Source organism: Pseudopipra pipra, chromosome 2 (genome assembly GCF_036250125.1).
Source record: "Pseudopipra pipra isolate bDixPip1 chromosome 2, bDixPip1.hap1, whole genome shotgun sequence".
NCBI lineage: Eukaryota > Metazoa > Chordata > Aves > Passeriformes > Pipridae > Pseudopipra > Pseudopipra pipra.
Window position 1 is genome coordinate 15,309,786 of NC_087550.1, and position 27,097 is coordinate 15,336,882.

At 39.4% G+C, this 27,097-nt stretch overlaps 1 protein-coding gene across 3 annotated transcripts; it reads left to right on the forward strand.

Annotated features, from left to right (window-relative positions):
- Window positions 1-42: 42 nt before the first annotated feature.
- GABPA (GA binding protein transcription factor subunit alpha) lies at window positions 43-24,924 on the forward strand. Of its 3 annotated transcripts, none has more exons than XM_064644013.1 (10): window positions 43-217; window positions 3,866-3,966; window positions 5,324-5,468; window positions 6,289-6,373; window positions 10,534-10,779; window positions 14,467-14,661; window positions 15,426-15,482; window positions 16,527-16,667; window positions 18,039-18,231; window positions 22,050-24,924. In XM_064644013.1, the coding sequence occupies exons 2-10, from the start codon at window positions 3,890-3,892 to the stop codon at window positions 22,276-22,278; spliced, it is 1,368 nt and encodes a 455-aa protein (XP_064500083.1). In that variant the 5' UTR covers window positions 43-217; window positions 3,866-3,889; the 3' UTR covers window positions 22,279-24,924. The 3 variants fall into 3 exon arrangements, with proteins under 3 accessions (XP_064500083.1, XP_064500084.1, XP_064500085.1); XM_064644014.1 differs by lacking the exon at window positions 43-217 and adding an exon at window positions 358-1,160; XM_064644015.1 differs by lacking the exon at window positions 43-217 and adding an exon at window positions 358-523.
- The last annotated feature ends 2,173 nt before the right edge of the window (window positions 24,925-27,097 follow it).

Below are 27,097 nucleotides of genomic sequence, written 5' to 3' on the forward strand. Positions count from 1 at the left end.
CCGGGAGCTGTAGTTCCCGCGGGGGCGCGGCGGAGTCGCGCGCCTTCCCCGCGCTGGGCCCGCGCGCCGCCCCGATCCCGGCGGGACCCGCTCCTGGACCCGCTCCTGGAGCCGCACCGCAGCCGGAGCCGGAGCCGCGGGAGCTGCCGGACGCGGACGCCCGGCGGGACGCGTCGGCGCGGCGGGCGGGCGGACGGACGGACGGTGGCGGCGGCGGGTGAGCGCGGCCCGGCCCGTGTTTTGTTTCCGTTTCTCCCCCGGCGGCTCCGCGATCCCATTTCCGTTTCGGGTTCAAACAACGACACGGAGGCGCCGCGGGAAGCGGGGCCTGCGGGGACATGGAGCCTGGGCGGGCGCGGGGAAGGGGCCCCGGGATGAAGGAGCGGGAGCTCCCGGCGCGGGACTCGGGCAGCGCGGACCGAGCTCCGCGAGGCCTCCCCGGGGCGGGACAGCTTATCCCGCGTGTAAAGCCCTGGGCTGGATGGAAATCTACGGGCATGTGGCGTCTGGTGGTTCTCCCCCGGTACTCGGCGCTGGGCAGGCACCTCCAGTGTGGTGTCCGGTTCTGGGCCCCTCACTGCAGGAAGGACATTGAGGGGCTGGAGCGTGTCCAGAGAAGGGAGCGGAGCTGGGGAAGGGTCTGGAGCACAAGTCCTGTGAGGAGCGGTTGAGGGAGCTTGGGAGGCTCGGCCTGGAGCAGAGGAGGCTGGGGGGGACCTTATCACTCTCTGCAACTACCTGAAAGGAGGGTGTAGCCAGGTGGGGGTCGGTCTCTTTTCCCAGACAACCAGCGACAGGACAGGAGGACACTGGGCTCCAGCTATGCCAGGATAGGCTTACATTGGATATTAGGAAGAATTTCTTCACAGAAGAGAGGATTAGATATTGGAATGGGCTGCCCAGAGAGATGGTGGAGTCACCATCCCTGGAAGTGTTCAGAAAACGACTGGATATGGCACTCAGTGCTCTGGTTTCATTGACAAGGTGGTGTTTGGGCATAGGTTGGACTCAATGATCTCAGAGGTCTTTTGCAGCCTGATTGATTCTGTGATTCTGTGATCTCGCATAGTTTGCTTTCTGGTGCTCTGCCAGGTATGTTCTGCACAGCCACAGCTCCCAGTTCCCGTCTATTTTCTCACCTCGGGCTGTGGATAAGGAGGGTAAACACGTGAAATCTGGTGTGACTTCCCCCCACCCCGTTCACTTGTCCGCTATCTTTGTTGTAAATCCGAAGTGGCTGAGTTGTAAAAGCTGACCTCTAAAGGACAGGCTGTCTGCTTTGTTACCTACTTTGTGCTGGTATTTACAGTTTGGATAATAATAGGGACGGATAGGAGCATATGGTACATATGTGCTGCACACACTGAAGCTTCTCGGGAGCACAGATAACTCCAGTGCCTGACTTCAGTATTGGCTGATAATGCATCTGAGTCCAGGACTGATCCCCACTTCACAGTAACCTGGTGCAATAGCAAACATTAATTCTGCTAGCAGAGTTTGTGCCCATATCTCTTCCACAAATCCAGCACAGTTTTATATGTTCCTCCAAATAAATGCTGCTGTTGCAGTGTTCCTACCACGTGACCCTCCAGGCAAGCCAGGCTCTTTGAGCCTTCTTGTCTCTCAGGAACCTTCAGGAAAGGCTCAGGAGGCTCAGGCAGCTCAGTCCTGTGTGAACTTGTGTTCACTTCCAAACTCTGCATCATCCTGTAGCAGCAAACTTTGCTAGACTTCATGTGAAATGTTTATATCATGAGAAGTCTCTTTATTCTACCATAGGAAAGGCTGAATAATTTTCCCCTTAGGCTTCTCTGAAATTTAATGACTTTACATCTTTCCGTCATGTTGTTGTTCTGCTTTCCACCCATCATCTCCCTTCCTCGTGTCTGTGGAAGCATCTTTCTTCCTCCTTGTGTACCTACTCTGTGCCTGTGCTCCCCTCTGCCACCTCCCCAGGGATCCAAAAATACACCAGAGCTGGAGAGATACAAACACAAACTGCTCTTGAAGAGTGAGTGAACAGTTACTAGTCCAGCTGCCCTTCTGGCATCCAATCCATGGGGGCTTCAAAATGCCTTGCCTAATTCTCAACAGTTACTATGTGCAGTAATATTTGCTCCCCCTTTAGCAGTATTGAATATTTTCTGCCAGAAATCATTCAAGATGGTGAGTTCCTTCTGCAAGTCTGCAGTTTTCTCAGTAAATAACTTATGAATATGTCAACGAATAGAAATCCCAGCCTAACCCCTTTTGTGACCTTACTGGTAAACTTAATCACAAAAAAAAAAAAGATAATTTATTCTTGTTTGGGGTTTTGAATCTGATTGCTAATGCAGAAAAGACATTCATCCTTTTTTAATCATACCACTTTGCTTTTTTGGGAGTTTTCAGTAAGGGACATTGCTCAAACCTTGGTTTTGAAATATTTTTTAACAGTCAGACAGATCACCTGCAACCATGTGGGTGTCTTTATTTTTAGATATTTAAGCCTGTCTGCATTTTTTGGAAGTCTTATCATGAAGATAATACACAAGATTAAGGGATATAGGAATTGGACTCCCAGTGTTCAATGGACACTACCTGACACTTTGGAGATTTTCACAGTGCCAGATCTGTGAACAGAACAGGCTCTGGGTTTCCTTCTTGTGAGATACTGATACGGTGAACTTTTACTTCTTGTCTGGCTTTGGCAGCTTCTTACAGAATGGCACCACATGCAGCCTTTGATTTCTTTGCAACTGATCTTCCAAAATAGATTTTGAAGGAGATGATGAGTAGTTTGAATTTCTTTAAACAGTTCATGTAGCAGCTGTTGAATGTAGTTGGCTATTAATTCCTTTAGAGAAGTTTTAAAGTTTAATAAGTTCCCTTATTAACTTGTCTAGTAAGATTCTTATGCTAACAGTCAGGTTTGGGATAGAGTAGTCTCTGGGAAAGAATGATTCCAGGATGGAAACCTTGATAATCTCTTCTATTGTGGATATTTAAATAGTAGCATGTTTTGCATTTTCTGCTGTGATTTTTCTTCTTCTGTGGTCTTAATTCCTGCTCTCTTTGTTATGAGTTGAAGATGTTATTTATTGTAAACTTAATATAGTTGGGCCTGGTTCTCTATCATTTGTATTTCATAGTTATGATGTATGGGCTGGTTAGTGAAACACAGTAATACCAGGCAAGCTATGTCTTTACACATCAAATGCAAAGTAATTCTTTCTTTCCCTCTTATGCTCCCAACAGACTCCAGTGTTCTACAAGGCATGAAAATCTGCAGTCTCAGTAATAATATCACAGAGTAGCTTTCCCTTTCATTGCTACTGCCCTGCATTAGTTTGGGACTTAACAAGATGCATTCATTGTGCACATCGTCAACTCATCGCCCATGGGACGGATGGGTGGAAAGATAGGACAGCCAACAAACACTGTGTTGTTCAGTTTATTTATCTGTGAAGAAATCATTGATCTTCTCTCTAACTTCCTGCTGCAGCTTTTCATGTAAAATGCTGCTTAAATTTATAAGCAGCAACTTTCAGCCTTGCTAGGAAGGTAGTATGAATTTTCAGATGTTCTTTGCTGTAGGTGGCCCATAACAAAACAAAAGTCAATAAATTTGGATATCTCCAAGAGAATCATGCTTTGGGCTCCATGCTTATGTCCATTTATAGTCCTGGATTTGTCCCTAGAACATTTGTTTGAAGAACAGGTATTGTCATCTGTTTTGTGAAATCTGTGTAAGCTTGGATTTATTTTTTAGATGAATTCTTGGCTTTAAAAGGGTATTCTGGTATTTGGTTTAAAAATAGGACAAAAAACATTATCTAGTCTTGTTGGTATGTGACTTACAAAAAACTTTCTTTTCTGTTTCTAGCTCTGTTCTTAAGGCATTTCAGCCATGACTAAGAGAGAGGCAGAGGAGCTGATAGAAATAGAAATTGATGGAACTGAGAAACAGGAATGCACTGAAGAAAGGTATGTACTGCTTTTTGGAATCCTTAATCAGCACTTAATTAAATAATTATTTATTTTTCTGTTTGTTATCTAGTTCAGTTGGGTTTTTCTTAAAGTTGAACTGTAGCCACTAGAGGAAATCGGTATAGTGCTGTCATGTCCCTCAATCTTAATTATTTAAAATCCAGACTGTTATTTCTTGCTACATTATTGGTACTTCTTTTCCTACCATCATATCTGTAGGAGCATGTCTGTGTTTATGTGCTACAGACCTTTCAGCTTCAGTGTGTTCTTCTGTAACAGAGATGAACCTTCCAGTTTCTCCAGTCCCTTGCTTTACTGCTATACTGGATTTCTACAGGGTCATTTGTTTCTAACAGAGCAGAAATGATGTTCTGTATCGACTATAATTGCTGTTAGGGCCATTGAAGCCGTAGATACTGAAGTCTGATATCCTCTGACTTTATTGCCTCAACCTGTTTTTTTTAGTTCCTAATGCTTCCCTCCTAATTTTTATAACTGTGTTTGAAAGCCCAGAGCTCAGTTAATGCATTGGCTAGAAATAGCTGAGTCTGGTTAGGTAAGCTGCTCTTTAGGAACCTCTTTTAGAGAACTGATTTAAAAGCACTTACTAGTTTCTTCTTATTCTGAGCTCCTTGTATATTTTTAGTGCTTACAAACTATGACTGTACACTTTCTGATTTCCTTCTTTGTAAATGAAGAGAGCCCGACTGTCTAAAGTCATTGCTATGACAGTAGTCCCATAATATTGATATTTCTGAATGCCTGTGGTAATACTGTCATTGCTGTAGTGCAGGACAACCATGACACATGGCTGTTGGTTCCTTCAAGCCTGCATGTTGCTGTAGTTTCATTCTGGTTGTCTCTTGTATGTGTTAAGCTTATCCTTGTGCTGACTGGTGAAGAGACATGGACATTTACTCTGTATAACAATGAGTATTTTTTTCCTTCGTTTTTTTTCCCTGTCTGTTAAGTTTCTGTGTTTGCTTTTAACTTGAATATCTTTTAAATACAGTCCAGACAAGACAAGCAGAATTAGTTTACTCTAGATGCAGGTTAAAATTGTACAATATGTTACTCATGACTCAGTCCCTTGAAAAAGGTGGTCAGAATCTTGGTATTTAACCCAGGTTTTCAGCTGTGACAGGATGAAAGAAGAGTTACCCAACTGTAAAATCAATGAGACTAAATTTACTAATTCACTCTCTACCCAAGCTAAGAGTTTATTTGCATGGTATTAAGATTTCAGAGTCAGTATTAACTTTTATCTAGTTTACTTCTAACTTTTATCAAACTTTCCTATACCTGCTTCAGTAACATGTAGGTAATGATTTCTTTTATTAATTTGGTATTTAAGCATCGTCGAGCAAACCTACACCACAGCAGAATTTGTGAGTCAGGCTATTGACATCAATGAACCCGTTGGGAATCTTAAGAAGTTGCTGGAACCCAGACTGCAATGTTCCTTGGATGCACATGAAATTTGTCTGCAAGATATCCAGGTAAATTGAAAGGCTAAGAAAGGCTTAACCTTTTAATGGAGAAGCGTTTTAAATACTTTGTCCCTTTCTTCTCTTCTGTGGAATTTATACTTCATGTGGAATACTAATTACAAGTAAGAGTTTAACTTTACACCAGGTTCATTATCATTAGACCATTTAATATATACACACAAGTTCAGTGTGAATAAAATAAAAATATTTTTATTTTGTTCCTGGTGTAAGGGTAAGAAAGCACCTTGCCAGTGAACAAAGAGTAGCCCACATCATTCATTGCTACCTGAACTTCTGTGAGTCTAATCTTGTCTTGAATCTGAGTGAAGTGAGAAGGTTTTTATATTACTCAGGTGTAGAGATAGCAAAGCATTACTCAAGAAATCCCTCCCACCACGTTTTAGACAGTATAACTGTTTTGCATTCTGTATAGCTGCATGTTTTATTTGTTCTAATCAGACATCTGTGGCTTTTCCAGAAACAACAGAATACTGTTGTAAAGAGAAGAATTTTTATGAAGGTGTTTAAAACTCAGAAAAGGAACTGTAGATAATATTCAGGTAGTGAAGGTACTGCCCAATATTGCTTTTCTTCTTTTAGGTCAAAAAATGTCCCTCTAAGTGAAATTGCCTTAAACAGAATAGAGCAGCAAGTTTCAAATACAGATCAAATTCCTTCTGTCATGTACTATGTCTACATAGCACTAAAAATGTTTGCACACTTAAGATTTGCTGCAGGCACCAAGTGTTTCAAAACTTTGAAGGAGAATAATTTTCTTGTAACTGTGAGGCTAATACATATTTTTAAATTTTTTTATGCTTTTATCAAGCTGGACCCAAATCGAAGCCTTTTTGATCAAGGAGTGAAAACAGATGGAACAGTGCAACTCAGTGTGCAAGTGATATCTAGGCAAGGTAAGCAGTTATGTTTGTGTGTTGTACAGACAAACTAATATTGTAGGAATACTGGTGAGCAAACCTAATCTCCTCCTATTCCTAGCTGTAAAACTGAGAAAATCACTGAATGCTCATGGAGCTTCAGAATCTCTTTCATTGTGTACTGTGGTTATAAGTAGTAAAATTAAAATAAATGTCACGGACTAATGCTGTTTGAAATGGTTTCTTATAGGAACTTTATATCTTTTTATAAGGAAAAAACCCAAACATAAACCCAAACCCCAAACAAATCTGAGTCAAATAGTGACAGTTACAATATGAGGATTTCTTCAAGGTTGAGTAGTTACTCATATCAGACCAAATATCAAAGCAGGCAAAAGAAGTTTGTGTAGGTAGGTGACAGTTTCATCTCTGTGAGGTGAGCAAGCTTGTGTGCTTCAGGAACAAATAGACTATGAAAGTATATGTAGCTAATTGGAAATTCTTATCAAAGTCCAGGATCACTATCTATTGCCTGTTTTCTTTGGATGAGAAGTCAGAGTAAACCATTGTGACAGAGGTGGATATTAAGCAGGTGGATAGGGATTTGTTGGTGCACAGTTTTTATTTGTATTGTCCAGTATGACAGGATTTCCCCTTGACAAATCTTCAGGAATTAGCAGCTTCCTCATTTTGCTTTTTGTCCTATTCTTCTGCTTTGCTCCTTCCATTTATCTTGAGTGGAAGGACTGCTGCCACTCACTGAAGACAATGTTCATGTTGGGCTTTGGGAACAGCTACAGGTGTTAGTTTACATATTTTCAGGCAGTGACAAGTTCCTACTTGAGTAGATCGGTTATCTCCTTTGAGTTACATCAGCAAAGCAGATCAGCAAATTTTGGGGAGTACACTTTGTTTTCTTGTGGCTTCAGTGTAGGTTAGACAGAAGTAAACCTTTCTGCCTTGTATTAACAGTCTTCAGTAAGATACAATTTGCGTTTAATGCTGAGTGTCAGGTGAGTAGTGCTGGGTTGAATCCTCAGTTCCCCATTTGTAATGGGGTTTGAACTACCTTTCTGCTTTTAAAAATAAAATAGAAATGTCCTTCAGGGAACTAGAAAAATTACTCTTAATTCATACTAGTAACTTACAGTATTCAGACTGTTATCTTCCATATTCTTCCTGTGTTTGGTGGTATTCCTTTGTCTTTAATGTAAAACTGACCATATAGTACAAGGAGCTTCTTGCCTCCTGACCCCATGGCACCTTCTCTCTCTGTCTCTCACTCTCTTTCTTTTCTCTCCTCCCTTAAAAGGAATATTTGAGTATTAAGTACTTCATAAGAAATCTGCATGTTGAAGGCATGTAAAATATGGCAGGACAGAATGTCAGAAAACCAGTAACATGGATATGAATAAAAGGAAGATATTTGGATCACTAACAGGAAAACGGACTTGTTACCCTTGACTGCAGTGTCCCTTTGAGCCAGACGGAAAAAACAGCTTCTTACACCAGCAGCGTATTTTACTTGCATGGATGAGGTTTTGAAAGATTCTCAATTTACTTATTTTTATTTTTCCCCAACTTGTGTACTGTATAGAATTTGGCTAGTAGTAGTCACTGGTGCTCATCCTTATGGTAGATTGGACTCTCTTATTTTTTGAAAGCAAAGCTGCTGCATCAGTTCAAGTGTTCTATCAAATTTTCATTAGCCATCTGTAAATTCAAAGGAATAAACACCAGCTGAAATATAGTCCAGTGTAGTTCTTTTATAACATTTTGTACTACAGCAGATAAAATATCATTCCTGATTATTCTTTTTCCTAGAAGGACCATCCTGGCACTCCACCTTGCCTTATCTCCTTTCTCCTGGTTGGAGGAATGGAGATGTGTGTGGTTTTCCTGCCATTGTGAGAACAGCACCTTTGAGTGCAGCCCAGTTCTGTACTGCTCTGAACTGGGCTTCTTGAAAGTCTGTGGAGATCTGAGTAACTGTATTCCATTGTATGTCAAAGAATTTGAAAAAATCTTTAATTTTGAAGACCTCCATAGCAAAATATTCTGGAGTATTTTCCTATAACAATTTTTGCTTTTACTATTTTTAGTATGTAAAGGGACAAATAAATGTAATGGTGCTGATCTAGATTAACAGTGCAGCTTGACTGATGTCCTGTGTCTGGTTGTGGTTAATACTAGACATTTCAGGGTGGAAAAACCAGGCTGCCTGTAGGTCAGTCTTCACCTGAGTATGTTCTCTACCTTCAGACAATTGGCAGTGAAGGGACACATCCTGGCAACATCTGCACATGTCTTGGTAGCTCATGTCCTTGAAGCTTTATACTCCTTGTACCAGTTTATGCTTCTGGGGTATGTGTCATTTTGTTCCACAGCTTCGGTGTGTCCGAGGGATACTGGGCATCCATTCTTGTATGCAGTAGGTGTAGGGAGAAGAGGTGTGAGGAGAGATGCTGACAAACCCAGGGAATTAATGTTGCTCTAGTGTTGCAGTCAGTTAGGTATCAGACTTAATTCACAACATTTTTACTTGTAAGCTGATTACTCTGCAGAGACTCATCACTATGATCTCCATGTTTGTATTGTGGATAAAGCACAAAGTTCTTCTGACATGTAATTATTCGACAGACAGTGAATTATTTTGTTGAGCAATGATGAACTGTTCCTCTCTAGAAAACTTTCTCTTTACTTTCTTTTTTGAAGATCAAAAATAGAATCTTAACCCTTAGTATTTTCCCTTACCCGTTTTTATCTGATTTTGAAAGAAGCCTGTGCCCTGCATGTTAATTTTAGATGTCCTAGATAAAATACTCTCCTAAGTAAGGTACTTGTTTGCTTTTCCTTCATTTTTGCTTCTTCATCTAATGAACCACTTATTGGTTGTCTGCATCTGTTTTCACTGCCTTAATTTCACATCGCTGCATGTTGTACTTAGGGTGTTTGTGGTGTTCCCTTTCTCATATTTTCCTCAAGCTGAATTCCTTTTAAAATCTAGAGGAATACTTGTCTGAAAAAGACTTGGTTTGTTCTTACTTGTAGTACTGGTATGTACTCCATTTATTTTCCCTTCTAAGCTATGACTGCATTGTGGCTTCAGCTGTTAAGGCTGTTACCTGCAGAATTTACCATCTCACATCGAGCTTTAATACAGATTAGACAGGAGGGACAAAAAGTAAGACTTTATGGCTCAAGATACTGAAGTTATCCTGGCCATATGATGTTCTGTGAATCCTACTTTCATCTGCCTAACCTAGTCAAGGTTTTCCAAGTGATAAAAAGGGGGAATTTTAAAGGGGTTTTTTTTTCTGTGCAAATATTTTTGATAAGAATATCTTTAAAGAAGTTAGCTGTCATTACAATGGAAATATAAATCCCGTTGTAATGGAAATTATATGTCAAAAAAATTGAAATTATTTTGAAAAATCTTCATTACAATGTCAGAAATTTGGTGAAGGCACCAGTTGGACAAAATACCTTCTCAGAAGACAGCAGAGAAGGTGGTGATTCAAAGCATTAGTGAATGTGTTCTTTATTGCTGCAGAATAATTACAGACATATCTTCCAGCTCTGCAATCTAATATCTGAAATGACCGACATAAAGCCAAAACATGAATAGCTGATGAAGCTTGAAATATAAAGAATTTTCTAGTTTTCTTTTAACTTGCTGTTAAACATACTGCCTGCCACAGAGTACTGAAAAAAAATGTTGCCTGCTGTGTGTAGACCCCAGAGATACCAGGAGAGTATTGTAAAGGCTGAAAATAATGCCTCATGGTTGGAGAAAAGGGCTGGATGCTTGTTCTGGGTCTTCTTGGGGGTTGCTGGTTTTGGTGTTTTGGTTTTTTTTTTATTATTTGGTATATTTCTTATAGCCCAAAATACTTACACTTTATGCCCATATGCTGAACATTCTGTTCCAGATCTGTGAAATGGATCACCTAAATAGAAAAGGAAGCTGTAATACTGGGGGAGGAAAGAGTATTCACCTTGCTGAAGTATATGCTGTATAATAAGATGTCTGTCATTCTAATTTAGGACTCTCACAGAAATTTAATGCTGGTTTTGTGTCCGGCTTCTTCCCTGAGTATGCTAACCCCTGCTAATCAGAAAGCTTTAAAACAATGTTTTTGTGATATTGGCGTTACCAGCTTTGTTTTGTGTTTGTTTGTTCTTCCCATAACTAGGGATAGAGCCCAAGTTGAACATCCTTGAAATTGTGAAGCCTGTGGAGACGGTGGAGGTGGTGATTGATCCAGATGCTCATGCTGGAGAGGCTGAAGCTCACCTTGTTGAGGAAGCTCAAGTGATAACCTTGGATGGAACAAAACATATTGCAACAATTTCAGATGAAACCTCTGAGCAAGTGACACGATGGGCTGCAGCACTGGAAGGCTACCGGAAGGAGCAGGAGCGCCTTGGAATTCCTTACGGTAATAACACAGCGTGGTGTGTGTTTTGGGCAGGGTCTGAGTTCTTGTGGTTGAGGGATTGGTGCTCAGGCCCTCAGAGAAGGCAGCTTAGGGTGTGGGTAAGTACAGTGCAAGTATCTGCATAAGGGAATTGTAGAATCATGGAATGGTTTGGGTTGGAAGGGACCTTAAAGATCATCTCGTTCCAACCCCCCTGCCATGGCAGGGACACCTCCCACTAGACTGAGTTGCTCCAAGCCCCATCCAACATGTCCTTGAACACTTCCAGGGTTAGGGCAGCCACAGCTTCTCTGGGCAACGTGTTCCAAGGCCTCACCACCCTCACAGAAGAATAATTTTTTCGCAATACCTAATCTGAAGACTAAAGAGGAGTACAGTGAATGCTTGTAAGAGTTTTATTAAATCAGAATTTTTTGCTCCATAACCTTTTTGTCAATGCAGTTTTTAGAAAGGGCTTTTCTTCTTCCTGCCCTCCTTAAAAAGGTGTATGTTAATGATAAAGCTCTTAACATGTGTGTGAAATTGAACTGGACTCAGTACTTGGTGGGGGTTTCTCTTAAAATAGTGAAACAAATTGTTCATGGACGGGAGGATGCTGAATCTGGTGTTAAATCAGATTTTGCATGGAAAGCCATACTGGTCTTCAGCATACTGGAGGAAAGTGATTCAGAACTGACAGTACATATTCTGGTAGATGATCATCTCCTTTGAATTAATGTTGTTACTTAGCAGGCTCCTCTTTTAATGGTAGCTTAGAAACAAACATCTCTGAATGCCTGCTTAAAATTGAGCGGAAACTGCGGGGTTTAGACCTGTATCGTGTTCAGGAGATTATTTAGCTCAGTTGCTTCTTGTGGCTGTCAGAAATGTACTGTCAAGGCATATTCAGCACAGGAAGCTGTAGTATCTGAGCAGACCTGTAAAACTGGAATGTATTTGGCAAGTGGGATATTTGGAAGTGTTTAAGGATTCCAGTCAAGTCACAGGTCTTTGCAGGACATGTAGCTTGCCGATATTTTGAATGCATTTTTGATAACTAAAGCAATGGCTTTTCATGGCGTTTTGTTGTTCTTATTGGCAAGCACTTCAAAAATAGTTTTCATCATATTGTGTCTGTTGATAATCAGGGATTTGACGCAAAATGTTGGAAAAAAAAAAGTGAGGGATTATCAGGAGCAGACTAATACTTTTCAGCTCTCACATTAATATCAGAAGAAAATTACTTAAACTGATGTTATGTTGAATAATGTTTTTAATAAACTTTCATAATGTTGATGCTTTAAGAAAACCCTATAACCCACAGCTGTGGCTTTAAAAGTTTAATGTATTTTGGGTCATAGGAGTGCAGATTTTTCAGGAAGATCATGCTAGGTCATTATGACAGAGGTCTCTCTATTATAAATAATTGTGTTCCCTTTTCATCTGAAAAATATGCTAAACTGTCTTCCTGGAAAGAATAAAATTTTAAATGTTTTCTGAGTAGATATTGCAGGGACTTGGGCTGAAATCAGGTACCCCTAGGTTCTACAGTATAATCTGAAACTATTCCTTGAATCTTTTCAGAGTACAGGGTGTTGATATTAAAAGTCGAGTCCGGTCAGTAAATAATCATCTGTAAAGGTAGTTTTTCAGTGTTTTCATCCTTACAGGCTTCTCAGCTTTGCTGCAAATGGAGAATGAGCTTATAGCAGGTCTTTAAAATGTGGCTTTCTCTTTGTGTGATTTATGTTTCCTTGCAGGTTGTGTTCTGTCAATGAGAACAAATTAGCAAAAATTCACTGCTGATAATGTTTTGAAGACCAAACCCTTTGTGGTGTGTCTTTTGCCAAAGGATTACATTACATGGTTTTAGGTAGCATCAATGAAAAATGATGCTGTATAACTGCCCTTTATTAAGCAATAGCCAGAACATCTCAGTGTTAGTAACACTGATTTGGTCACCAGCCTAAAACACAGCATGATGAGGAGAAAATTAATCCATCCCAGCCAAACACAGTGCAGTGGTGACTTGTTATTGTAGAAACTGGATTAATGTGAACGAGCTTAAAATGTAGTATTTTGTCAGAATTGCATACTGATCATCAGCATGTTTGAGAAGAGTATCCTTGTGTGAGAGAGACTACTCTTTTCTTGAAACTAAAGACGCATGGAAAAGGAAAAATAATTATTTTCTGTGTTTGAGATATGTGAGGGTCTGGTCTGATGTAAAAACATTTACTAAAGAAGATCCCCTGTCTCAGTTTAATGAGATAGAAGTGTTTTGCTAAGGAGGACTTGAGTTATGAGGAAGACCAAACTCCTCCCTCGAAGCAAATTGTAAATCCGAAATTAAGAGGCTCCAATTGAGGAAGTGTGGAGACAGGAAAAATAACACTTTACTAAAGGATATACGTGTGTTGGCAGAACAACAAAAGAACACAAAAGCAACTAAACAATAATCCTGTACCCAGAAATCCCCTTCAAAAGGGAAGCAGTTCGGTGCTTCCCGCCCTTTGGCGCAATTCCAATCGGGATGGGCAGGGGGCGGTGTTGGATCTCTGGGGGAGCAGAGCCTGCGGTGCTCGGCGTTGGCCGGCAGGGGGCGCTGTTGGGTCTGGCGGTGCCCACAGGAGGCTCCGGTTCAGGGGAGAAGCCGAAAATGGAGATCCCGCCCCCCCACCGGGAAGGGGAAGAGGGCAAAGAAGGCAGGTTTTTCCCACAAATACTCAAACGCTGCCTGCAGCTGGCTGCGGCCGGGATTTCCCCCTTTTCGTCGATGGGCACAAAGCGCTGCCAAACGCGGGAGCGGAGGAGGGAAAAGGGCAACCTCCTCCCCAGAAAATTCCCCTGAAGATAGGTCAGGCCTTCCCGATGAAATCCGAGCAGATCCGGGCTAGGGGCAGAGCAGGGTGCAGGCAGGCCAGGGTCAGAAAACAGCCAGGTGACCAGGCCGAGGACAAAGTGATCTCGGAGTCCCCCCAACACACACCTGGCCCGAGCTAAGGCAAAAGTGAAGTGCCCCGGTTTCCCAGGAGAGAAGTAAAAAAAAAACTCATCACCCCTCCCCACAGTCAGCTTGGAATTCAGGCCTGCCACTTAGTTCTTTTGTGCGGATCAATCACCCAAAGCAAACCACCCTCCCCCATTCAACATCCTTGTTTTACAGTGAGGCAGGGGAAAGAAAACTTCCCTGCTTGGTTTTTAGAACAAGGAAACCTATGACACACTGGTTTGGTCACCAGCCTAAAACACAGCATGATGAGGAGAAAAATTAATCCGTCCCAGCCAAACACAGTGCAGTGGTGACTTGTTATTGTAGAAACTGGGATAATGTAGTATTTTGTCAGAATTGCATATTGATCAACATGTTTGAGGAGAGTATCATTGTGTGAGAAAGACTACTCTTTTCTTGAAACTAAAGATGCATGGAAAAAGAAAAATAATTATTTTCTGTGTTTGAGATATGTGAGGGTCTGGTCTGATGTAAAAATGTTTACTAAAGAAGATCCCCTTTTTGCCCTTTCCATGTCTCCACCACCCCACACCACTCTCTCTGCATTTTAAGAACTGTCAAATTTCCAGTCAGATTTGGTCACAGTAACTCTGCTTCTTGATGTTACACATTTACTTTTATGGAAGTTATATAATTGAGGAGGAACCTTGCAGTACATAATGAGGTGATTTGCAGTTTCATCCCTCTCTCTGCAGACCCCGTGCAGTGGTCGACAGACCATGTGCTGCACTGGGTGGTGTGGGTGATGAAGGAGTTCAGCATGACTGACATCGACCTCTGCACGCTCAGCATTCCTGGGAGGGAGCTCTGCAGCCTCAGCCAGGAAGACTTCTTCCACCGCGTCCCACGGGGAGAAATCCTCTGGAGCCACCTGGAGCTTCTCCGAAAGTGTATGGCAGAATTTTCTGTAACTGGTTTTACTTATTCCCCCTCCCCACTTCTCTGTTTCCCTTTCTTTAAAGATGAAACCAATTGTGAGCAGTTATTTTTCCTTTACTTAATATTACGAGTAAAAATGAGGTTACAGGAGGTATTAGAGAGAATGTCTGCTGCCATGGAAGATGTCTGCATACTAAACACTGCCTGTCTTTTATCAAACTTCATCATTAGTAGAAGGTAGTGACTGATGATTCCTCCTTTGTTTTTAATAGAGATTTGTAGTTTGTGCATCTGCTGAATTTGATCTGTAATTAAATACCGATTATGAGTTATTAAGTGAACATTTCTGTGTCATATAGAAGTAAAGATTATTAAGCAGAGGCAATGAAATCCTTATATGGTACACAACACAACTGGTGAGTGATGCATTGTATGGGCATAATACATTAATGTATCTGTGCATTTCAGATTTACCATGTTTGGATGTAATTTGGCAGACTAAAAGCCATTTCCATCTTCATTTACATGATATAGCTAAAGGTTTTAAGGGATGGAAAATGCATGAAATACCTTGAAATTTGCCATGTACATCCTTATTTCTAAAAATTGAGTGACAGATGTTAAATGCCTCTACTCATAGGACCATGAGCTATCCATGTAGATGGATACCAAATTTTGACTTTCTTCCTCTGTGAAAGATGAAAGCTTTTGATCTTCAGTGACTTGAAATTTGTAGGTTAAATAAAAACGTGCTGGTTTTGTTTCTAACTTGCAGATGTGTTGGCTAGTCAAGAACACACTGGAGAAATAGCAACTGTTACTATTGATCAGCGTAAGTGCTTCTATCAGCATTAACTCTCACCGTTTGCAGGTTTAGCACTGTGCTTTGGTTCAGCTCTGTGATAGTACAGCATTTAGATAATCACTTAAGAGAGTAGTTTTCCAAGGGGAGAAGGACATATTTTAAACTTCCAAACATAATGTTGAGTTTCTCTATGTTTTGTTAGTGACTGAAAGGTGGTGTATAACCTGAACTGTGGAAGATTATAACTTTCTTTTGGGATGGTAGATTTTCCATCCACTTGAAATAAGCTGTCTAGGATACATATTTGAGGTTTTTAGTTATTCTGGGGTTTTAGGTTATATATTGCATTAATGAACAGATATATCAAAGTATTAATTTAAAAAAAAAAAAAAAGGGATTTCCAAAAACTGAAGGAGCGTGTGGAAGGGAAAACTTACTTATAACCAATACTAGAAATAATACATTAAAGAAACTTTAATGTATTTGAAGTTATTTGTTATTTGAAGCTCATTCTTTCAGCTGAAAAAGTGCCGTCAATTATTAAAATGAATCAATTTTCAGAAGACTTGTAAGTAGCTTAAATTAAATAGACAGACTGTGTGTTACGTCCTGGGGTTGTGTCTGGTTGAAGCCAGCTCGAGTAGGGCATTTGGATCCTCCTCCATGGCAATAGAAGGGTGTTTACTGTTTGAATACCAGGTTTGGAGGGTGGTACAGTGACTGTAGAGAAAAGGGCATTAGGGCAGATCATGTGGGAACAGCACAAAGATGAAAACAAAGACTTGAGGGAGTTTGAGTTCTTTTTATGGAAACATTAATACACATGATAGTAAAATAAAGCTGATGTTTTATCTGTGACACTTCTACAACCAATCTAAAACTACAGTTTTCACTGTAAGAGATAAAAACTCTTTAAATTATACTTAGCACTGTGACTTATGCGGTGTGCCTTTTTAGCAAAGGAAAAAAACCCCAAGCTTCTAGATGTTTTGATAATACAGGTAATAAATAAAATATATGTGCTTCTGTGCAATTTATAATTGATGTTCTGCAACGTTCTCTGCTCCACAGCTGTGCAGATTATTCCAGCGTCTGTACAACCTGCTACCCCCACCACCATTAAAGTGATAAACAGCAGTGCAAAGGCAGCCAAAGTGCAGAGAGCTCCAAGGATCTCTGGGGAAGACAGGAGTTCCCCTGGGAACAGAACAGGTACCGTCTCCATTATTTTTACATGCAAATGCAGCAAACACTAACTCATTAATTTGAACTACAGTTTGGTGGAACACATCTTTGTTGCACCAAACGTGAGGTTTGTAGGAGTCCGTGTGATAGGAAAGGAACAAAATGCGTGGTAAGCACGTGCAGCCCTGGCAGGTTGGTCAGCTCACACAAGCACCATGTTAATGTGGTGCTGCAGTTTTTCAGTGCTGCAGTAAATAAAATGCATGAAATGGTTTCTTTCCCCCATCCTTTAACAGTCTGTCCTCTGAAAGCGCCACATAGCTTTTCTTCAAGCTTTTAACTTCTTTCCGTTTGCAGAAAGGGGACAAAAATAAACTGTATGTTGTAGAAACCCGGCCTAACTGGTACTTGCTCTACTTGTTCACCTTCTCCTCTGTTCCCCCCCAGTTTGGTGACTTCAAAATTTAGCAAGTTTCATATTTCTTGTTTAGTTAAAAGAATGCACATCTGGAAAAGTGCACACTAAATCTGCAGTTTATTTTTGGAATTACTGTTACTTGTTCCATAATTTTTCATTATTACTAACAGATCTTAATTTCTTTACCTTATTTCTTCTTACTGTCATTTTTGTTTTGGTTCTCTCCACTGTTGTGAATTTTTCTGTTAAATCCTTTCCTCTCCTTTAGTTTTTGTTTGTTTCAGATTTTCCATAAAAGTCTATAATTATGTCATTCAGAATTCTTAGACCAAGATTTTATTGGCTGACATTAGCAGGGAATACTTTGTATTTCTCTCCTTAGTCATCAGGTCTGCTCTCCTTATCTCATTGAGAATTTAGGAATTTTACTACAGGTCCTTGAGTTAGAAAGAAATCTTAATGATTGGATGTGAAAGATGTTGATGGAAGCTAAGTTTGGGAGTTTCTTTTGTATTTTTAATATTTCATGTTGAAAATTGGAGACCAAATTACTTTTTAAAAAAACAGCTTCTATTATAGAAGAGGAATGTGTGAAGAAGAATAAGCAGCTCTTGCTAAATCTGTTCTATTTTGGAGATAAATATGTGTCTAAATTTTGTTTTGTGGAGGTTTTTGTTGTGTGATTTTGTTCAGTGGAGGTTTTTTGGGGGTTTTCTTTTAAATTCTAGGGACAGATTTATGAAGAATTTTTATTAACTTTTTCCTGAATTCATCAGTTTTTTAATAGATGGATACTGGTGACTTTCCAGGAAAATGTTTGCAAAAGAATCATTAGAAGAGATTAATTAAGTGCAGGTTTTCCTTCCGTCCTATATTCTGTGTTGTTCTGCTTGAATATGTTGGTTGAAAATGTTTATCTGTGAGGGGAACATAAAAAAAAGGACAAGTTGAAATGGATCTTGTTGCTCCTATTTCAACAGGGAACAATGGGCAGATCCAGCTGTGGCAGTTTTTGTTAGAACTTCTCACTGACAAAGACGCTCGGGACTGTATCTCTTGGGTTGGGGACGAAGGAGAGTTTAAATTGAATCAACCTGAACTGGTTGCACAAAAGTGGGGACAGCGCAAAAACAAGCCCACGATGAACTACGAGAAGCTTAGTCGGGCCTTGAGGTAAGAAACTTCAGGGACTCAGATGTGATTTGCTTTCATTTGGCTACTTCATCTTTAACTGTCATAGTGCAAGACTTGCAGCTTTTTTAATAAAGGAATAAGTAAATCTTCTGAAGCTAGTTCTTCCCATCAGATTAAAAGAAAATAGACTTGCTTCAAGATTGTTAATTTGGGTAGCTCACTTTCAGAAATATGTTGGGTTTTTTTCTCTATCTTCAGCATTTATGCTCTTAGTAGCGTGCCAAACAATATTGATTATTGGTGAAAGAAACAGAAATGTGTGAATTATTATTTTTATGTTTTACTGTTCTCGTTCCTCTTGCTCTTGTTACGGAATAAAGCAGATACTTTCCTGTAATTATGTAATCATTAGTGCATAACAGCCTTTTCTAACTTCACATATTCATTAATCCCTTTCATTGTTCTTATTGTGAGGGTGTTAAATTGAAAAGTGCAGGTGACAGGTAAGTTTCAACAGCTGCCATTCAACATCACAGTGAACTTTCCTCATCTGAAGAAATGGAAAGGTTTCAGTGTCTTCATTCCAGTGTGATTTTGTAGTTTGACACTGGTAAAAGGGAGCTGTACTACTGAATCACTGTAGGGGATGTACTCCAGGAGGGGGAATAGTGCAAGTACCTGAATTTTAGACTTCTTTTCCCTGATTATTTTGGTCTCTGGAAGCATTTGAAACTTCATCCAAATTCCCTGAAATCATTAAGAGTGAACTTCTGATTTCTTGTTGTGATATGGTTAAATATATTTCTCCTGATTTGTTTTCAAGAAAGGTGTTTATTGCCTAATCCTGTAAATTATTTAAGCAGTTTTAGGAATTCTGTTTATATGAGTGAAGTTGCTTATTGACTGAAATCTGAGATCTGTGATTTGCTCTTCAGCGTTTTCACTTTTGACTGCTTTTTGTCATTGTTTTTTGAGGGTTTTTTTTAAGTAAACGCCTCTAGCATTGTTTAAAAAAAATCAATTTCTACTTTAAAAATACCTCTGTAAGAAATGATGGTAAGGTTACCATATTCTGCCTTTCTTAGTCTTGTAGGGAGGATTTAATTAACATCTGGCAGGCACCAGATACACAGCTTACCTATACCCTTTCATTTGTCTTGGAATTTCCTTGGGCACAATATTGTGGATGCCAGAATTATTTTATGTGTTTGAGAGGCAAGGGGAAAAATTAATGAAAAGGAAATATTTTGGAGGATGTTAGGTGTGGAAAGATGCAACTTCTAAGAGTTCCTGAGCCTCAGCTCATTGAAAAGAAGGAAGAACATTGATATATATTTACTCTCTTGGTTTTCCTTAGGTGTCACGTTTTGGTCTGTTTGAAGTCTATTCCTGTTCTAGATGGATCTTTAGTCTGGCCCTGTGTGGCTGTTCTTGCATTATTTATATGTTAAATTAGAATGTTAATTTTTTTCAAGAATCCCTTGGGTTGGAAGGGCCTCAGGAGGTCCCTGGTCCAACCTCCTGCCCAAAGCAGAACCTTCCCAGTACAGCTGCTGCCCAGCCTGTATTGTTGCAGTACCATTCCCGTGTTTTCAACCTGGTTTTGTGTATCTATGAGTTTGTGTACTGAAGGCATGTATGAAAACTTTCTGGAACAAAAAAATCATTTAAACTGTGCTAATGTTTTTTGGGTTCTGTCAGCAAACTCTGCAGAAGATCTTGAAGGCAGCTGAAGAACTTCAGAATAATGTTCTTATCCCTGGGATATTAAAGGGATGTCTGCACAATCATTTGCATAAATCACTATTAGAGAAGTTTTGTGTTTATATTTTAGTCACAAAATTACGGAAATCACATTCCTCAAAGTGTTGCCATTTTGGCAGCTGCATCAATATTGACGTGTTTTCTAACACCTAAATGTCTGAAAGGATATTTAATGGCTCTTGCTACTCCCATGATAAACATTGTTGCCAAGCTAATGTTGTATTAAGCAGTGATGTGTTTTGTTTGCTAATGTACTGAAATCACTGTGTCAGTTGTTGGTTAATACAGAAAATGATGTTGCTATTATTGAGAAACGTGCTGGCTCTTCTGCCCAGCTGTAGGGGAAGCAGCCAATATAGAAATTAGGGCAGGGGGAGAAGGGGAAGAGCAGCTTTTTTTGTTACCACGTACCTTGGTAAATTTTCTAAAAATCAGCATCCGCTTAGATATCCAGTGGGGAAGTGAGACTCAAGGAAAGTAATTCGTCCTCTGTATTCTTCTGAAACAACGTTTTCATGTGTCTTGGAGCGTTCCAGTAACTAAGGCTTTGTAAACTTGCATGGGTATTTATTTTTAGCTTTCTATATTTTTGAATAAGCAAGTGCTGTAATCAGAAACACCTTCAGCATAATATTGAAAATTTCCTCTTGCCACATTGCCTTGATTTCAACTTGAGTGTTTCTAGCCTGAGATGTGGGAATCTTGCATTGTTCTGGGCCTTCACATAAATGTCATCTGATATCTTGGGGTCCTTTTCCTTTCTGATAGTATCAGTAATGCAGACTAAATAATTTGAAGTATATTCAGCTCTGTAAAGCATTTTTCTACGTTATTTTGAGACAGGCATTATTGTACAGGATTGTACAATAAATGTAAATGCTAACTTTAAAACAATTACGGACACTGGCACTTGACATGCCGTGGCCACATTTTACAAACTTGCCCTTGTAATTGACTCAATTTTGCCAGTGAACGAGGATCATCTTTCCTTTATAAACATATCACTCAGAGGATTGAGTTTTAGACAGTCAAGAAATCTGGGTTAATTTGTGCCACATTTGGGTGATGGTTTCGAGGCAGTTAAATTGTGCGATTTGTGTTGGTTGGTTGGGCTGGATTTTGGTTTTTTTTTTCCAAATTTATCACAAGCTTCTTAAACGCATCAAATCCAAGTTACATCCCAGCCACTTAGTTTTGCTTAATGAGAAATGTGACAGGCATTCTGTTAATGCCTCCAGTGAGACAAGGACAGCAACAAAACTGCACAATTCTAACTTCTGTTTTATTAGTGTGACCTAACGTTTTATAACATCTCTGGGGTGCAGTGGGTCATGTAGGCTTTATCTTACTGCATTTCTGCCCAGTCTGATAATTCTTTTGTCACACAATATAAAAAGTATTTGTAATTAGAGAAGTCACTTGTAGTTGTAAATGAAGGCAAAGATCTAGCTTTGCCAGCATATGAACTATAACAAAAAAACGAACAAAAAACTACAAGACAAAAAAAAAGGAACAAAAAAACCAAAACCAACAAACAACACAAAACCCCCCCAAATCCAACCCATGCTTTTATAGTTTTCTTACCACCTTTGAAAACAGTAGGGGGAGAACGGCTGCTTTCCTGTCATAAAAACCACAATGCTAATTTGCAACCTGTTTCCAACACGATTTTTTTTTCTTCAGAAAAGCAGAGACAAGAGTAAAGCAAAGGAGACTAATGAATGGGGAGACAATATTTTCTTACTAAGGCAAAGCTATGAAGTTTGACATATAAACTATATATATAACTTCTTCCCCCTCAAGCTGTTTTTAAACTGCTCTAAGAATTTTATTTCTGAACTGGTGCTTCTGACTGCCTATAAAATAATTACTATGTTTTATTTCTCCTTAACATATCAAGGTGCAGGGGCAATTTTCAACCCTCTTCCCTTTTCTCATGTAAGAAAATGCCTAAATACTATCTTGGTATATGAAATTATGAGAATCCCGATGAGAAAGTTTTGGTCTCTGAGTGACCTTAAATAAATAACTGATGTATATGGAAATCACAGATGCTGGAAATTTGCCTTGATGGTTTCATTTCCCTTTTGCAGGTATTACTATGACGGAGACATGATCTGCAAAGTGCAGGGGAAGAGGTTTGTGTACAAGTTTGTGTGTGACCTGAAGACCCTGATCGGGTACAGCGCGGCAGAGCTGAACCGGCTGGTCACGGAGTGCGAGCAGAAGAAACTGGCCAAGATGCAGCTCCACGGCATCGCACAGCCAGTGACAGCAGTGGCACTGGCTACAGCATCCCTGCAAGCAGAGAAAGATAACTAAGCACTGGGACCTCAAAGTGGCAACCTGAGGCCTTTCCTCTATAACCAGAGCAGTTGCTGCTCCCATCTTTATCAGAATTGGAAACTTCCTTTGTTTCTTGACTGTACAATGTAGGGCATGATTTTCTATAAAGAACTGGGACTCGCATAAATTTGGATCTTTTAACAGCATATATTTCAATGTAAGTTAAGGGATCCCCTCAACTTCTGCAGCTGTGAGTCAGGGCCTCCATGGTGTGCAGCTGGTGAGAGCTGGAACCGCTCCAGGTTCTGTGACCATGGCTGTGCAAAGTCATTTCTGCAGCACTTCTAACAAAAATAAGTCCTCACAGCAAAAAGGCTGACCAGTTGTCTGAACACAGCCCTTCCCAGTCTTTTGTTCTCTGCTGAACTACCAAATGGCATTTGATGCTTTCAAAGTTAAAATATGTTCATTATTCTCAGTTAATCAAGCAGAGCCGAAAGACACACTCAATGTTACAAAGCATCAGGTTCTTAAAATAGCTTCTGGAGTAGCAAAGGAAACTAAGACTAGGCTTAACTGGAGATCAGTGCTGAAGAAGGAGATCCAGGTTTAGATCTGGCTTAGGTGAAAAGCCAATTATGAGTATTTCATTGTAATATGTAGATAATATACATATATGAGGGCAAATACCTGTTTTGAAATATGTCGTTGACAATTGCCATTTAGCAAAAAGCAAAGATAAACTTCCTCCCCCACTACCACCCCCCATCAGGTCATTCAAAAACTTGAAAAAACAGCCCTCACCCAAAGAGCAGTTTGTTTTTTCTGGCGGGGGGAGGGGGTTAATGCTGTGTTCTGCAAGGTGCTGAAACCAGCACAGTCGTCAACCTTAGTATGCTAAGACTTAAGTTAATCACAGTCAGTAGTCCCTGGTTAGGAACAAAAAGCAATTTGAAAGTAGTTTACAGAGAGCTGAAGTTTGATTTCCCAATCATTGTACAGTCTGGTATATATTAAAATACAAAGAGGCATTTTTTATTTAAAATTTATTTCTCTCTGAACTTCAAGTGGTATTTTCAAAGCTTCTTAAGCCAAATGCATGACCCAGAGCTGGGTGCAATGTGAAGAGGGGATGATAATTAGAAATAGTTGGAACGTATCCTGAATTCTGAGCTATGCTTCGTGCAAACTTACACATGCAGTAAAAAGCAGGCTGCAGCTTTTTAGCTTCTGTACTGGTGCCTATGAGTGCTGCTTTTGATGGCTGAAAATGGTGCGATTTGGGGGTTGCTTTTTCCCCTTCCTGTTGCTAAACAGTATAATTATTATGTCACCACTGGTATTTACCAACTTTTTGTAAGTGAAAGTCCCTCTGGTAACACTTAACAATTAAAAGGGAAGACCTTTAATTCTTTGAGGGATCCAGCTACTGTTAAACCCAAAGTCCCTGTACAGTGAGGTTCTGAACATAAAGTGTGTTTGTGCTGAGTAGGGAGAGCAGGAATGGTCACACTTGGAGGCAGAAGGGAGAAAACGTCAAGACTCATGTATTTTAAAGATGTGTTTGAGGACAAAGCTTTTTGTTTGTAGGTGGATGCTCATCTCCAGATAGTTTTTGCTTAACTAGAAATTTTGCATGTAGTTCTAGCTTACTTTTGTCATCATCACCAGGAATATAAAATTAAAATTTTTTTGCCAGATTCTTTCGGTACCTCTCACTATTGTTTTTGCTGTGGAGCTCTCAAAGCACTCCATCTGCTGGGCATGCTGGCTTCACTTTGCTTTTAAAAAAAGTCATAAACCCTGAGCAAAAAATATAAGTGCATCTGTTCGTGAGAGGTCAACATGAGTCCATTTATTGATATTAGAGCAGTCTGATGCCACCAGTTGGCAGTTGTTCAAGGTGGCTTGTGCAGAGAGATGAGGGGTTGCTTACCAAGAATGATGTGAGGGTGGTAGTTTGGTGGCAGCAGCTCTAATTACTAAACATAAGTCCAGTACAAGTCACTGGTTCTATTTAGCAGAGTTGTTGGGAAGCCTTTTTAGTTAAAATACAGTATAATAAGAGAAGCTTAAAATACCAGCTTTCTATATCAAACTGGGCTGTGGGAAGATAAACAGCAAAATTGAAATTTAATCAAAACTTTATTCCCCTGCATGTTCTTGTTACATGATGAGTCCAGTGGGGGAAACTCCTGCTCCCACCCTTTGTCTGTAAATACATCCCATTATTGTTTTGCAGCTTTTAGTAGGTGTGATGGTCCTTTGGGTTCTTTGTTGTGCCTCCATCTGCTTTTCCACCAAGTTCTAATTAGTAAAGAATCTTTCAAATGGTATAAAATCATCATCACATTCTCTGTAGTTGAGGGAGAAGTCTGTGACTAACTTGATGTCTTCAATGAAACAAAAGATGTAGAATATATTGTCAAAGGTTGTTCTGTTGCTGCCAGAAGGAAAACACAGAAAAGAATATTCCCAATTTTTGTAAAACAGAACGTTTTTTGCATACTTTTTACTCTTTAAATAAAGACACTTATACTCTGCTAATAATTACGTATTTCTTTTGTGTTTTGCATTTTTTTTTGGTAATTTTACATGAAACAATTATTTTCTATTTTTACTCTGATAAAATATTTGTGCATAAAATGTCAATATAGTAAAATAAAAATGTTATACAGCTAATGCCTGTTGACTTCTTAATTTTTCAGAAAGCCATTTGTAATGTCATTCAGGTGCAAGCAGTTCACCTGCCGTTTTTTCTCTTTTCTCTTAAGGTGAGAAGCTCAGAACAGGAAGAAGGCACTCACTTTACATTCTGAAGGTGCATGTTCTTTGACTCAATACTTGGCTGCGTGTTTCTACTTTTAAACTGGAACTGGGTGTCCTTTCTTTCTTAAGCAGCTTTCTTTAACATCTTCATTGTAAATCTCAAAGTGATGCTTTGATTAAAAAAAAATTATGAAAACCTAATAGTCGGACTAAGCGGAGCTCTATGAAATGGTTCATTTTATGCTTTTAGATTCATGTTGATCTGTAAACTTTGGACTTTTTCATTCCTGCAGGTGGCCCCACTCGTTTCATGTGGCCCTGCTAACTCAACTGTTAGTACTGTCCTTGTTAAAAAGAAGACAAAATTCTGGTTATGCTGCTGTTACTTTATTTTAAAATTGTGTCTCAGTAGAAACTTGCTCATTATACCTCTGAAGTCCTCCATCTGGACTGCCAAATTCAAGACAGAAATATTTTGTCACCTTTAAACCTGCCACATCACTTGATTTCAAAATGTTTATGTTTAGCTTAGCACCAACAACATGTAATGGACTGAAAATACTGGGTTTAGAACATTTCAGTAACTTGTTGGACTTCATGGTCTTGGAGGCCTTTTCCAACCTAAATGATTCCATGATTTTAAAGTGTGCTTAACAAATGTTTGGTATTGTATTAATCAAGGACCTTTTATTTGTGTTTATAGCTGTTAATATCTTTATGCCAGTGTGAGCTTGTTTTGCAATTCCTATTCTCATACAGAAATTGTTACTGGAGCAATGTAGGGAATTACAGCAGACAGCTTGCAAGTGAAATAAGCTGACATGGAACTCTGGTGCCTGATAAAGAAGAGCCTTACAAGGTCCATTCACGAAGGTTTAAGGGGAATATTTTTACTGACTAAACTACAGTGTTTCATCTTTCAAGATCATACATATTCTTAAGGGTTGTGGGTTTAATATATCTATATGAAGACTGCTACAATGTATTTGGGTTGATACTGTAAATTTTTTTTTGGAGGTAATTCTTAATTAAATGAATGATGCTAAATAAGAGATAATTAAAGGAGAGGAATTAATGGTTGACTGGGTTTGAGGGTTGTAATGCAGAACCCCATGCATTAGACATATTATGACTCAGTGACATTTTGCATCATTATTTCAGAATTGGAGTCCACAGAATCTAATCAGGCACCAAACTGAAATTTTATCATCTTATAATTTTATTGACATCTCAGCCATTAATGATTTGAAACTAAAGTTAAAAAGCGCTGAGGAGGGAGAAAGAAGTATTGAGGGTCTGCCTTTAGTTAAAATTGTCTTTTACTTGTGGAGCTGGTCTTCTGGAAACCAGAATTAAATGGTGCTAATGGCAGTTGTACCAGAAGATGGATCTGTGAGCCACAAACCAGTTCTCATTTACTTTGAAAAATAGGTATCAGCTGTTGGGTTTGTGGTTCGTGGCACACAGCATCCACGTAAGTTCTTTTTGCAGGAGGTGTTGCCGTAACCGGCTGTGATGGGAAAGAAAGAATCCAAAGAATTAATGATTGATCATAGTTTTAAGCAACTTACTTGTGGAGTTACTTAATAAAAATTAAGTCAGTTTAGAGAGATAACTCTGTATCAGAAACAGTTGGAATCTTCATGTAAATGGTCGTCTGTTACCAGAAAAGCTGAAACTCCCTGCAGAGCATTAGTTTTTCTTTGTCCAACTGTTCTTTACTCATAAAACAGTGTCTGCTAGACACCAGATAGTAATAAAAATTTAGTATACAGTCATTTTCAGGTTGCAGAAATTGAAACAATTGTTTAGAAACATCAGGAAAAATGCTTGTTTAGTTCAGCATAGCTTTTGGGAGTGAGAAAACTTGTGGAAACATTTAATTTTGTCTATTGAGTTGCTTCAAGTATTTGCTACTAATTATTTATATGAGCTGGGAGTGTTTGGTAGTAAAAAAACCCACATTGCCCATAATAGATCTGAAATCTTAAGACATGTTTTTTTATTTCTTACCTTTGCAACCTGCCTTGTAACCTAAATGTAAGAAATTAGCATTTAAGACCTGTATTTGTAGTCTATGGGACCA